The 15,224-nt window shown below is 37.2% G+C and overlaps 1 protein-coding gene across 1 annotated transcript in view; it reads left to right on the forward strand.

The window, feature by feature from the left end:
• The first annotated feature begins 5,984 nt into the window (after nt 1-5,984).
• The window catches only part of LOC129779127 (uncharacterized), an 87,640-nt gene continuing 78,400 nt past the window's right edge, over nt 5,985-15,224 (forward strand). Inside the window, exon 1 of the mRNA XM_055786406.1 lies at nt 5,985-7,006. Coding sequence (XP_055642381.1) covers nt 6,916-7,006 — 91 coding nt within the window. The 5' untranslated portion in view covers nt 5,985-6,915. The remainder of the gene's footprint in view (nt 7,007-15,224) is intronic.

Here is a 15,224-nt window from a genome sequence, read left to right on the forward strand (position 1 = left end):
TCACGAACAAGAAAATAAAAGAATTATGTGGAAAGATGAATGATTCAATTCTCTATCTAATGAGTATGATTTTGAAGGTTGTCACTTGGTAAACAATCAAGTTATTTCAGTTGAAATAATTCATTGTTCATTAAATCCAGCAAGACGTTGAACAGAAACTTGCACGCAGCAACATCTTTCATCTGCTAATTTCACAAAAGTCCGTAAAGAAGGAACGCGAAAACGAGAAATCTCGTGAGCGGTCCGCGAAGTGTTAACGAATGCTAACAAACGGTTGGGAATAAGTTTCTCGAACAGTTTACTGGTTGCTAAGAGCAAGCTTATTGGTCTATAGCTGGAGAAGGATGTAGGATCTTTTTCCGATTTGACCACAGGTATTATTTTCACCACTTTCCAGGCAGATGGATAGTAATGAATCACCATACATCTGTTGAAAATGTTGGCAAGAAGTACCGTTCTGAATCTAATTTCGGACGCTTAAGGCATATGATGCAGAAAACAGATCTACACTTTTTGCACAGGAATTATTTGGTTGATATTTTCAATAAATTAGTTCAATATGCTTTTAAGCTTTCTACTTTGGTACCTATTTGATTGAAAACATAAAAAAATCATCGGATAAAATGCTTTTCAAATCAAGAGAATAAGAATCAAACTTCGGACACTATTTATAAAAAAATCAAATTTCAGACAGATTGAATTCAAATTTCGGACACTTTATTTTGTAATGTTTTGAACGAAAATTACATTACACTTGATTATATTTTATAGTGAACTGTGAAACACTTACCAAGCAATCACAGTAAACTGTTAACGATGATGAAAACTGATGAAACACGGGAGAAATTTAAATATTGATGAACGGATAAATTCGACGTGCTCATGCTAAGCAAACGTCAAACACAAACGATAATGGGCCTGATCACGAACGTCACTTCACGGTAAAAACGAAATGAATTGTATACAACCTTATTACGGCTGTCACCGTGTGTGTAGAATCCAGAAGAGTTCATCCGTCGTGACAACTTTGATGAACTCGGTGTTATTATGAATACGTACATTTCACGTACATTTCACTTTCAAAATTGTACGTTGTATCGAATTGTACGTTATATCGAAGCATAATAAAGTACTCACAAACGTAGTCTATAATACATTATTGTGTTGCTGTTTTAATAAAGTTAATGAATAACTTCAATCAGAAGACGAAGCCAGCCTTTCTCATGATGTTTCTCTTCATACTGTTGATGAAAGCTTGATTCATTCAGAATCTGGAATCACAAAATCATCTGTATTTCGGAATTGATTGAAGGCACAAAACTTGTTTTAGCATCACAATACAGATAATTCATTGTTCTATCAGAAAAAAATATTGAAAAAAATTTTCCTTCACACTTTGGAAATGTGTACGTTATATCGAGGTAAAATGTACGTTATATCGAGTGACGTTATATCGAGGGTACGTTATAACGAGGGTACGTTATATCGAAGTTTCCCTGTACCACTATACTGTCATGTCACGGAGAAAAGCTGGTATATTTGTCACTTGTGTTTTAGATAGTGAAAGCTAGTCACGCGGAATGGAGTAAGTTTAATTTCGCATTTATTTAACTTTTTTGCTAATATTTTGAATATTGTCTTCTCTTGTTTAAGAAACAAAAGATGAACAAACATCAATTTACCCGCCTAGTGGCCTGTTTAGAACGAAATTCTGACGTATCCAGAGGACGTAAATTCGTTTATTTGAATTCGGTAGATGCGCTATGTGCTCCATTGGCCGAGTGGTTAGCGTCATAACTAACATGCCGGGTGTTCGGGTTCGATTCCGGTTCTGGTCGGGGGAATTTTTCGTCAAAGAAATTTCCTCCGACTTGCACTGTGATAACGCGTATTCTAGAGCTTGCCACTCAGAATGCATGCAAGGCGTGTTATTTGGCATAGAAATCTCAACTAAGTACTAATAAAAATGACGCAAGTAATACTACGTTGAGACGGCGAAGTTCCTCTAGGAACGTTAGTGCCATTGAAGAAGAAGAAGATGCGCTATGGGATGTAATTAAGGATTAAAAATGTATCTCCCGTAGGCCCATTGAAGCATGACGAAGATCTTGAATCGTCCTGAATGAACAGAAATTTTTTGTTTCTATTGACGTAGGACTACGTCTTTCATTTCTATACCGGGGTGTAAAATCAAAGTTTCGAAAACGAAAGCGTTACGCCGGAGACCGAGATTTTGAGCGTTAATAGCTCCTAAACAGCTGAACGAAATGGTATGATAAACACTTCATTCGAAAGATAAAATATCTACGCGTTCTATACTTGTTACTTTTTGATCCAAAAACTTGTTTCAATAGTCTTAAAATTGCTTCCAAAACAGGCTATTGAAATCACCAATCGGTATATAAGCGAGCGCCGCTCGGAAATCCACTCAGTTCTAATTGAACAGCGATTGGAGCATGTTGTCGCTGTTGTGGTGAAGCTCTTCGTTTATCATAAAAGCGCGGATGAACGGTGTCACCAAGAGCCTGTTTGTGCACCCTAGGCCAGAAAGGAATCCATCAAGAGGAGAGTGATGCCACAAACGGTTCCCCGGGAAGACATCGCTACACACACATACACGCGCGGAATTCTTTCCGTTTGGGTGCCATTCAGCATCGAGAAAGTTCCGGAAAGATCTAATCATTTCTGGAAAATAATCTGGGAATTTAAAAATACGTTCATGTGAAAGAGTTTATTTGAATGTTTTCTATCCATGTAACACTGTGACCAAATATTTTTCAATCAAGTACTATTAACATGTGGTTATCGAGTTAGTATTAACCACTGGTGGGCTTCCAGTATCGAGGAAAATGTGGAAATATCTAATCGTTGCTGGAAAATAATCTGCCAGTTCCCCTTGGAATTGAAAATTACATTCAAGCGAAAGAGTTTATTTTAATGTTTTCTATCCTTGTAACACTGTGACCAAATACATTTGGTTTTGTGATTTTACAATCAAACGCAATTAACAGGATAGCTTCTGAAGATTATTCTTCCCCATCAGTAGGATATTTCCGTATCCAATATTGTATGCGCCCGCAATCGATTATTGCTCAGTCGCCGAAAGTTCCGAGCTCAGGGAGTTCATTCCCCTCTAGTTTGCCATCCAAATTGCCATCGTAAACCACACCTTCTCTCGATTCAATCACACACAAAAAGCATACTTAAGCGATATTCTGGTGGTGAGACACATTCATTTTTCGTGAGGACATCGACAAGACAACATCGTTGCCTAACGTGCTGGAGGAGGTGGACGGCGAAGGATCGACACATACACGCGCAGAATTCTTTCCGTTTGGATGCCATTCAGCATCGAGAAAGTTCCGGAACGATCTAATCATTGCTGGAAAATAATCTGCCAGTTCCTCTGGGAATTTAAAAATACATTCATGTGAAAGAGTTTATTTGAATGTTTTCTATCCATGTAACACTGTGACCAAAAATTTTTCAATCAAGTACTATTAACAGGTGGTTATCGAGTTAGTATTAACCACTGGTAGGCTTCCAGTATCGAGGAAAATGTGGAAATATCTAATCATTGCTGGAAAATAATCTGCCAGTTCCCCTTGGAATTGAAAATTACATTCAAGCGAAAGAGTTTATTTTAATGTTTTCTATCCATAAAATATCCATATAATACATTTGGGTTTGTGATTTGTCAATCAAGTACAGTTAGCAGGAAAGCTTCTGAAGATTATTCTTCAGAACAAGGTTTTTCGTATCCTATATTGGATGCATAAAACCTTGTGCCTCCAACGTAACGCTCTCGTTTTCGAAGTCCCCCAAATATTCATTTATTCATTCATTCAGAATGGATTTAGATTCAACTTCAAACAAATGATCTCTAAATCAACGATAGTCCTACGTCACCCTTGCGGTTATACCATAGATATAACCCACAGAGAGAGTAGCAATACCATGAAATGGCAATGAAGGCCACTGGCCCAAATACGATCATTATGATTGATTATGTATAATATTGATTTGTTGACATTTTGAATATAAAATAATAACTGTAAAGTTTTTCCAACAGTTTTAGTTTTTGTAATTCAAAGATTCACAATTGGCGGACCAGACCTGAATCAGGACGATAGTTATACCTTTTACGTTATAGATATTTTCAACGATATTATTTTGAAGACATACTTTGAATGAAAGAGTATTAAAAACATGCTGACCAGTTTCTGTTTAAATAATTAAATCAAACCTCGTGTCCCGTGTATCAAATTACACGAGAATGGAAAGGATAAGAGGATTAAACTTCAGAATCCCGTATGGGAGTAGCTAAGATTATACTGATCGTGAGGTGGATAAATTCGGGTTTGTTCTGAGATATAGAAGATATTATTATTCATCAAAATTGTAGAGACGGTTCATAAAAAATGATTCTAAATATTTCTCACTATTCAAACGAGTAAGACAGAGCTAAGTACAAAAGTATGCGAGATTTCGATTATTAAACATAATAGTCATGTTTTATCTCTGGCGAAAAATTACATTTCTATATGTTCAACAACTACATTATTCCCGAGCCAAGTATGCCTCCTCATCTTTGAGCCAGCATTTGATTCAGCAAACTAATCATCGAGGTATAATCGCAAACTTGTCATTCGAAAACATACGATTAATTAAATGGGATATTATCTCATATGATGTATTAATTTTACCTGCATAACGTTCAAACGTTCGAAATTATACAACCGACACAACGTTCAAACACCCGACATTATGCAACCAACATGTCTCTTATAAACGGGAATGAACACTTTCGCTTCAAGGAGTTCATTTTTACACGCAACTGTCCGTGACAATGATGATAGACACAAAAAGATTAAGTGAAGTGTAAGTGACGTGAAAGCGTACGTGGCAGTGATGTTCGTGATCAGGCCCAATGAGTAGTGTTGTCATATTTTTGCCGATTATGTTATAATGCAAATGTAGTTCTCATATGAAATGATAGTGGAACCAATGTATTACTCTAAAGAAGCAATTGTGATATTAATTTTATAGTTATATCATCGGTGCATTAAGTATTTCCAGATATTAGAACAAAGTGTCCGAAATATGATTCAGAACGGTTCATACACTTTACCATGAAGTTACATTCCACATACTGCTCATGACACTTTTAATATCCCTCTCATGATGTATAACGCTCTGATTCATCTTGTTCACGCATCTCGTCTTCGGCTTGTAGATTTCATCAGTGAATCAAATTGATGAAAAACAAGCACAAATCGATCAACACGATCCGAAAACACCAAAACAATTTCCAACCAATTCCAGCAGCAATTACGCACTTCGATTTCTACCTGATAACCATCATCGGCATTCCATTCTTGGGCAACTCCAAAGGCTTCGCAATCGTGACTCAAAGAGACAGAGCGGGCTTTACGCCCATAGCGCACCTCGTCGCAGTAGGCCACAACCTGTCGGTATGCAGTGATCAATTCCCCTCCCCCGCATTCCCCTGCCCCTCTAGCTTTTGGCAAATACATGCATCAAACAGGAAAATAAATCATCAAACAGTAAGTAATATGTGAATTGAATGAATAACGACACAAAGCATACGCCACAAGGAGAGTTCCGGAGAAGCAGAAAATCGGAACCACGAGAAGCAGGAGAGACTTGCTAACGCGAAAGAGCATGTAAATACAACCAGCCTGTCCTGTCCCCGTCGCCACCCCCGTCTCTGCTGCTGCTGCCCACGACGCCTGACAACATTAGCAATCATAAACACACTAAAAAGCAGAGTGGGAAGAAAGAAAGAAAACCTAGGAGACGGGGTAAAATCACCTTTCATTCATTTCTGTGTGGAACATTTTCATTCTTAAAACAGAGCCCCTTTCCGAAGAGAAACCGATTCACACACAAACACGAGAATGGCGGAGAATGAGAGAAGAGGCAATAACAGCGAAGGAAAGCCACCACCGGAGGAGAAGTCACTTTACTTGATATGGTTTAGTTCGAAACAGTTCGTCTCGTAAGGTAGACGCGGACGAGAGGTGTGCGCATAGGTTGTGAACTTACGCTACGCAAAGATAACAACGGAGCTGAAGATCGTGTTTGAACACGTTTCACGCGGCGGCGAGCAATTGTTTCGTTTTTCGGAATCTGTGAATCGCCGGTTCTTGTTTTCGTTTTTTGGGCATTTGTGCGTGGTGTTGTTCATTGATTGGATTGTGTCCTGAAGTTGTCGGATGTCGTAAGGCCGTAAGTGCCAAGTGATTTTCTGTGTTTGTTTTTGTGTTGGAGGAATCGGAACGGACTGTAAACAGCTTCCGAGATGTAAACTGATCGGTAGTTTATCACAGATCGCGATCGATCGATACGGGAGAACCACTCGAAGGTGGTTGTGCAATTGCACGAAACGCTATTTGGAGGTCAGACAGTTATTAATTGGAGCTTTGAAGCGCCATTGTGATCACGAAACGAGGAGATAAATAGATAAATCTCTACCGGACATTTGAGAGGAGAACGAGTGAAAAAATTGACTCATCGTAGACCTCGCGAGGAAGACAAAATGTATCATTTATTAAGGTTTACTTAATTTATGTATTAGGAAAACCGATTGTTTGAGTCAGTCGTAAATATCTCTCCGGAGCACTGTGAGAAAAATTGTGTTGTTCGGCTCACAGTCGGTTCCATTGGAAGAAGCTAATGGAAAACATTAATTTCTAAGCTCGAAAAAAAAGCAACGGTGAAAAGAGTTGGTGAAGTGAATGCCGCGCTGTTGAAATAGTGAAACAGTCATAAAAACCTCGAAAATCGAAACAAAAGCTCCGGTAACGAGCAATCTCGCAGCCGTTCATCGGAATAAACAGATAGAAGAGTAACATCATCATTATCATCATCATCATCATCATCACCACTACGATGGCTTCCCTCCGTGGGACCCTAAGATGGGCTATGGTATCACCTGTGCCGCTGCCCATACTGACACTGCTGCTGATAGTAATCAAACAAAGTGAGTACCGCACTTCGCTTTTCCCCAACCCCAAGCACCCAACGGTCTGATTCTGTCAACCGAAAAACAAATTGTCCATTTCCTGTGCCAACCCAAGATTTTTCCCTCGATTTCATATGCCCTCAGGGCCCTCAGCCAACACATGCCGCGTCGAACGCATGTGATGTTTGTTGCATGCGATGGTATGTAGGGGAACTGGGGGTAAGCTCGGCCCCACAAGGGAAAGTATTGTTTTGCGAGATCTGAGGGCACATATTGTTATGTTTCCCTCACAGAATCATTGTCTAGATTATTTTCCATGAGATATAAGAAATATCAGTGCTTCTAAACGGCAATTTTGCAAGTAATAGTCAATTTTCAAAGCAGACATAAAAGCAGAGTTGACCAATGAGTGAGAGTAACACCGGCGCCCCATGGGGGTAACACCGGCACCCTGAATTTGCCAATGAATATACTTGACACCAGCAGAACACAGCGTTGTCAAAGTTTCAATTTAAACTGGATTCTTCCAGTTTTTTTTTCCTCGATCCAGTCAAACAGATAAACTTTAAAATCTTCCAGTTTTTAAAAATATTGTCCAGTTTTATCCAGTTTTTTTTTAAATTCACAATGCATCAAAATTATCACTCCCTCACCCTTTCTATTCCTTGACCAATCAAATGTTTTTGACATATTTCGTTCGATCGATCCAAAGTGTATTTACCTTGGATCGATCTATCTTTTCTTACACACTCTCTTATTTTTCTCCTGTTTACTCTTCCGAATTTTAATACGGTTAGCGCGTAGCAACGCTGTTTAACATATACTACAGGTGTATATGTATCATATTTTTTGTATCATCACACGAAAATTACTCACACAGATAAAATAGCGTGCAGAACCACGACATTTTGTTCATAAAATCTAACAAATTCATAAATTTCGTTGTTTCAAACCCGTTTTTCCGGTTATATTTTCTCACAGAATTGAACTCGAGGAAAAAACTAACCGTAAAGTCATAACTTCTACCGCGTTTCAGTTTAGAAAACGCTTGAATTTTGCTCATCAAAAATGTCGAACAAAGAGATGCTCCTCCTAGAAATTGATTAACATAAGGTCACATGGACGATTCAAGTTTATCAATCGCTGCTGATGATTTCTAGTATGATATGGAAGTGCCCATTAAGGATATAGAGGAATATGTACGGGACAGAACATTTTATTGATATAACTTGCGAAAAGTGTTCCTCGAATTTAAACAAAAACATTTCGAGTTGCATGCTGTTAGGTGTCAAAAAGAGAGTGAGTTGGAACACCAAAGATGTGAACTGTACGAATATGATTGGAAGCTCAACGTTGCATTGGGTCCTCATAGTAACACGCTGTCAACAAGGCATACGATGCTGGGTTTTAAGTCAGCCATGTCAGACTGCAGTAGAGAAACGTTGATAAATCTCATTTTCCATTGTGAATATATAGAAAAAATACATGAAATCGTTTAAAACACATATTTCTACATCAAATATGAGGCTTTTTGGCTTCAATTTACAAAAAAAGTTTTAAAAAATCCATGCAAATTCAGGCAATTTTGCACGCTATTTACTAACACTAACGCGAGGACTCCTATAGAATACCTGGTCACCGTCTAAGTACGTTGAGCGCGCAATGCGTATGGTGCCTACCTAAGCAGCAACGTGCTACAATGTCTTTGGGTTTATATAAACATTATGTATTTTAGGTCCTACAAAACATTCTGAAGTTCAGATCAATTGATCTACCATTTCAACCACGACTGGTGCAATGCTCATAACGAGGAATCTTACCCAAAACGGTTCATAGAGCTCGCGTACTATGCTGGCTTTGAGTTTATATAAACATCAGACGTTATACTGCCGTTCTACGCATGGTTGTCCCATGTTACTTTTTGACAATTCCCCCTTGTCTCCATAAAACAATGTATATATCTCTAATCTTCTGGAAAAACGCAAAAAAAAACGTTATTATTTGTTCCCAGCTTTTAAAAAAACAACACCAAGCTCAATTGTCCCATGTTGATATTCCAGACATAACTGTCTCGCCATGTTTTTTGTAGATCCACAATAAATAAGTCGGTTCAAGTACAATAATTTGATGCCACGCTGTCAGCAGGGCTAATGCACTCATTTCTAGTTTGGAAGAACGAACTAATTCTCAAAAAAAAAATTTAAAAAAAGTTTAATAGAACACGTGTACATCTTGTTAGTAAATGCCTAATAACAATGAGATTTATATTCTGCTAAGGTGTTGCAGATCACTCCCTTCTTCATAAAACGATGTTTCCATGCATAATCTTTCGGAAAACACTCAAAAACTTATTGTTTGTTCCCAGTATTTCAAAAAACAACATCAAGTTCATCAAGTTGTTATTGTTCTAGGGCATAGCTGTCCTACCATGAATTTTTATACTTCTAATCAAGCATAATTGATTCAAGTGAGGGGAACTTTTCACATTTCATTAGACAATAATTTACTGCTCATAAAAAAAAACCCGGTGTATTGCTAAACTGAAATGCTTTGAATAAGTTAAAAAAAATTATTTTAGATAAATCAAAGCCGAACTTCTTAATAAAAACTTTTCACAGGATCCAGTTTTTTTAAGAGAAATCTACCAGTTTTTTGAAAAATATTTTTGGCAACCCTGGCTGAACCAGTTTGAATGTGACAACCGCCAAATGGAAGATATTCTAATTCTAGATGTCGAATCACTCTACTGATTCCGGAGATATGGTCGGAACAAACTCCGATGAACATGGAGTTATGAAAAGAAAGTTATTTGATATTAGGCAAATCTATCATGTGGCACCTCAAACCACACCACAATTCAATTACTAGTTCGATGGAATCTAGGTCCTAGTTTTGAGCTTACCACCGTGATCCTGTAATGTAGACCTGGGGAATCCAAAGTCTTGGAAGCACGTTTGACAGAAACTCCACCAACGATAACCTCTTTTGCAAGTGTGAGGTTCTCCTGGGATCCACTCTCGCAATTCGATTTCCTCGGGAGCTGCGAGGCATCTGAAATATATGGAAATCTATGTCCCAATAACCTTCAACTAACCGGAAACCATGCCGGGCTTACTCCACTCAAAGGGTTTTACGGTATTACCCCAACAGCATACATTTTATAAGAAGACTATCTCTATTAATTTATTGCTTTAACTTAACTCAACTCGAATCCCAGTGATAGTTATTGTTCCCTGGATCCCTGTTTGTTCTCTGGATTGTTCCAGGGAACAAACTGTAGAACAACGAAAAAGGATTTGAAACCTCGTTCAAGAATAAAAGCTTAAATTGCACTACCGAAAAATTACATCTGGTTGCACATCATCGGCACTCGCGTTTGTTTTGATTGATATTTTAACATTTGACGAATCACGGTAAAACGTCTGAAATAATAAATACTAACATGTACAGTGTTCAAAAATTAGAGTTTTCTAGCAAAACTGAAGGGTTGTCTGTCTTACCCCCAGTTCCCCTATGCCTTTCAGCAAAAGTTGCGTGATTCGCTCGCAGCAGGCGGCGGCAGTGAAACGGATTCTGCCTGCCGCCAAATTAGCTTCAATCAGCTGAAACCGAAACCGAGCCCAACTTGGGGATGGTTTGACTGAATTCGTGTCGATGGTATTACTTTTTTCACATTTTCACATCCATTCCGCTTTTTTTTTCGCGTTCCGCGAAAGGGTTTTCCAATCAAGCTCGCTCGCTTTTTTAACGGTCGATGAACGAAGCACGCGTTTGTTGATTTGGCTGTGTGTATAGCGGAATTTTGACCATCGATTGCATCCCGTTAGACATTGATTAGTTCCTTTTGGTCGATCAAGTTTGAGCTTCGCAAACTTATGAAGTTGAATGGCAACTGTTTGATTAACCGACCTGCCGGGAGAAGAGAAAAAAAACAGCATTTGCAATCAAACAAACAACGCAGCTGGCGCACTAAATGGCGGGGGTTGGTATTGTTGGTTAAAGTTTGCAAACTGTTTCGTTTTCACTTTCCGCCCCCTCCCCATCAATATATGGGAGGAACGAAGCGAACAATCGAATTGATGGTTTTTGAGCGATGTGTAAATGGGAGGAATTTGTTTGCCTTTCTCGTATTTTTGCGGCGTTCTTGTTTTCAATGGTTACCACTTTTTGGTGGGGCTATTGGAAGGAGATCGTGTAAATGATGGCCCTGAATACAAGTTGTAAATTATTCATTATGTAAGTGCGGATGAATGCGTTGAATAAACTTTGCTTCGATCGCTCAAAGAAACATTGTTGCGAAGGTGGTCTCAGCAGATGACTCATCGAGGTCGCCTTTAATTCATATCTATCATGATAAGATACCTTTTGTTTTCGTGACATTCATTTGATTGCACTAACCTGATTCGAATCCGGTAAGCCCATTGTGACTTTTGCCGGTTGAAGGAGACGTTGACGTCATGTTAGATGGTGATATTCATTTTTGAACAACGAACGATAACTTGTTGGGTGCAGAAAATAACTTGCAAAATCAGGAGACACTAAACTGTAATCTAGGTAGTTTTGTTTTTATTCGCGTTTTGTTCGATGATAAAAAATGGTATGGAAAAAAAATTCTCAGCCTACTACTAGTTTTTGATTGATACACACCTAAATGAATATTGGGGAAGGATTTTGATACGAAGGTTATTCCGGAAAATAAACTAATATGATGCGTTCTAATTGTTGGGTAAACCCTGAGTAAAACCACTCGGAACTTGGCTCCTGATTCGTTGAGGAAGAAAATAATCAAGAAAGATAAATATACAAGAATGGGATTTCCAACATTTTTACAGTGTTGCCAAATATATTCAAAATTGAATAGTTGCATTCACATTTCAATATAGTGAAAATTTCGTTTATCGATACTCTATATATTTTCTTTTCTATCACGTCACGTCCATTTATAATTTTTATTTGAAAAGTGTTCATTCTGCCTAAAAAACTACTAACGCTTCACTAACTCGTAGAATGAAGTTCAATGATGTGCTGTTCATTTCGTTTTCAGTGTGAAGTGTGTACGGGAATAGGTCCCATAGTCTCTTGATAAATAAAATTTAGTAACCGTATTTCATTAGGGCTCGGCAAAGTCATAGTCAACTGGGCATAGTCAGAGAACTATGAAGAAATTCTCCTTCATATTCAAATGGAAATGAGTTTTGGCTTCTTCCAGCAGCTTCCCCGTCAACATGACTCAACAGTCATTCGGGCGTTTAGTTGCTATCTCACTTTACTTCAATGCATATTGAAGTGACTCCCTCAAAATGAATTCGTTTCTCACTCTCATGTATCACGTATGCATGTATCGATGTTTTATTTTATTCTTTCAACGGAGTGTTATTTTATCTTTTCAATGCAGTGTTTATCATACCATTTCGTTCAGTTGTTTAGGAGGTATTAACGCTCAAAATCTTGTGCTCTTGCGTAATGCTCTCGTTTTCGAAACTTTGAACTAACACCCCAGTATATAAATGAAAAACGTAGTCCTACCTCAAAAATGGTATGCGAAAATTATTCCCAGCCTACTACTAGTTTTTAATTTATACATAGAATAATTCCACCCCAAATCAAATCCGACCTAATCATCTCTATTTTTTTTTAAACTTTGTACATATGATGGAAATTACCTCAAATCACAGTTTTCATTATCATATGACCAATTTAAATAACGACCGATTTTTGAAAAGGGTGTATTCAAAATCATCGATCCTTCTTTTAAAAAACTCAAATCAAAATCTAGATGTCTGATTAAAATATGATGTTAGAAAAAGTTGTTGAAAGCCTCATGAACTATTTAGGGAAAATAACATTTTCAAGTCACTGCTAAAAAATCTTATTCAAATTATTGGATTTAATATCAAAGATTTTTATATCTCAAAACACGATATTTTTTATATATATTTTCATTTGAAAACCCTTCCAATTTAACAAAGTTTGACATACAGTGGTGCCGTGGTAAGCTCACCAAAATGGAGATATTAATTTTTCAAAATTTATGATATTACAATACTTTGTGAAATCGTAACCATACTAGAAATGTAACATATAAAATGAAATCTACATCCGATTCTATATGGAAAGCTATATATAACGTTTTATCCTATGGCTAACCGTTCTCGAGATATAACCATTGTTTTCAAAGTGAACATAATGCTAGTGAAATTTCCATAAGATATCGGAACCTTAGCAGTAGCAGTATGCGTTTTCTCTTATTTCACGAACATTATTTTAAATATATTAAATTTGTTATATCTCGAGAACGGTTAGTTCTCTAGGATAAAGCGTTATATTTAGTTTTTCACGTAGAATCGCATGTAAACTATTTTTTTTAAAGTTACTGTTCTCGAATGGTTACGATTTCACAAAGTATTGAAATTTCATAAATTTTCAAAAATTCATATCTCCATTCTGGTGAGCTTACCATGGCTGTATGTCGAACTGTGTTAAATTGGAAGGATTTTCCAATAAAAATATCCAAAAAAAAATATTGAAGCGGGGTGTTTTGAGATATAAAAGTTTCTATTATTTAATAAAAATTTTGAGTTAGATTTAAAAAAAGTGCAGTTAAAATGTTATTTTCTCTTTTTTTTCCAAAATAAATATTTTTATAAAGGCTCATATGGCGTTAGCCTCACGGGGCCTGGAGTTCAATACTTTGACAATTTTTCTTATTATCTATGTTAGTAATATGTAACCGATTACTCGCGGTTGGCTCGAGGTTAGTATTACAAGTGTTTTCGTAATTGGGATGTTGCTGTCTCCAATGCTCTGTACGTGTGCCCGACACGGGATATTTTCTCTTAATAGTTTATTAATTTTCCAACAACTTTGTCAAACATCTTATTTTAATCAGACATCTGGATTTTGACTTACATTTTTTCGAAAAACATAAAATTGTAAGCGGTTGTATCTAGGACACGACCGCATATTTTCGACGTAGAACTACGCAATTATATTATGCAAATCACTTGTTTACCACTTCAAATATTATTTTAGAATGCATCGAAATTTTTGTAATATATTATGTTCTTCGTTACAAATAAATGTGATAAACGCCCTTTTACGTTTGGTATGATGGCTAGGACTTCCAAAATATGTGAACGGAAAAATTTGCATATTACCGTATTTTACATTTACCTCTGAAATTATTGCACATGTTTACGTAGTTTTCAAACCGCGAAAGTTCATTCACCTTCAGTATCTGAAATGACGATTTTCCCAGGGTTCTCAGTTTAAAAGTACGTTTTGGGGAAACATATTCCGGTCTGCACAACGACAAGCGAGTACAAAAGTACTCAACACCAACAAATACCCCCGACTTGCTTGTATTTGCAAAGCGTATTCCCCCCGGCACATTGATTTTGAAGCCCGTGTTAGAGAAACACAGCTCGGTGGGAACAAATACACCCCGACTTGCAAAATACATGTGGATTTCCACAGGTACATCGATTTTGAAGTCTGTGTTGGGGAAACCGTAAATCGGGCCAATCAAAACTTGGCAGTTGGGGCGTTTAGATAACGCTTGACATTTTACAGTTATTCAATTGTTCATCTAATGAAAAATAACATGATTGACGCGTAGAAATATTTCCTCTCAACTGATGCAAACATCTTTCCGATCTGTTAAGAAATGTTCGATTTATAAGCATTCGAATTACGGGTAGAGTTCAGCGGAACAAATGTATGAAAAAAAGGAAGTTCTTCCAGTTTTCATGAATTTAAACCGTTTAGAGATTAGCGAATTGTAATGTATAGTATATCTAACAAATCTTAGAAAATTTCCAATTCGATTGGTATGCAAATCATGAGAATTCGTTCACAGTGGAAATAGTTATTAACGTCTACATTATTTCATAAAAACGTAACCTGTTTTCTGATTTGGCACCCTTCCTGAAAGACGTCACGTCGAAAACATCCAGAAAAATGGGTTTATATCAACAATATTCACAAATTTGTCAGTGTTTCTGAACACAACACTGCACATTGATTTATATTTTCGTGTATACGGGATACAAGAGAGAAAGAATCGAATTAATTTTAGGTGGAATTTCTTCATAGTTCACTGGCTATCCTCAGTTGAATATGACTTTGTCGAGCCCTGCCAAATATGATGAAACAAGCCAAAAATTACACACAAAAACCTCCGGAATGTCTTCATTAGACGTCACCAACAATTGATGAACGCACTCTTGTTTCTCTC

Source organism: Toxorhynchites rutilus, chromosome 1 (assembly GCF_029784135.1).
Source record: "Toxorhynchites rutilus septentrionalis strain SRP chromosome 1, ASM2978413v1, whole genome shotgun sequence".
NCBI lineage: Eukaryota > Metazoa > Arthropoda > Insecta > Diptera > Culicidae > Toxorhynchites > Toxorhynchites rutilus.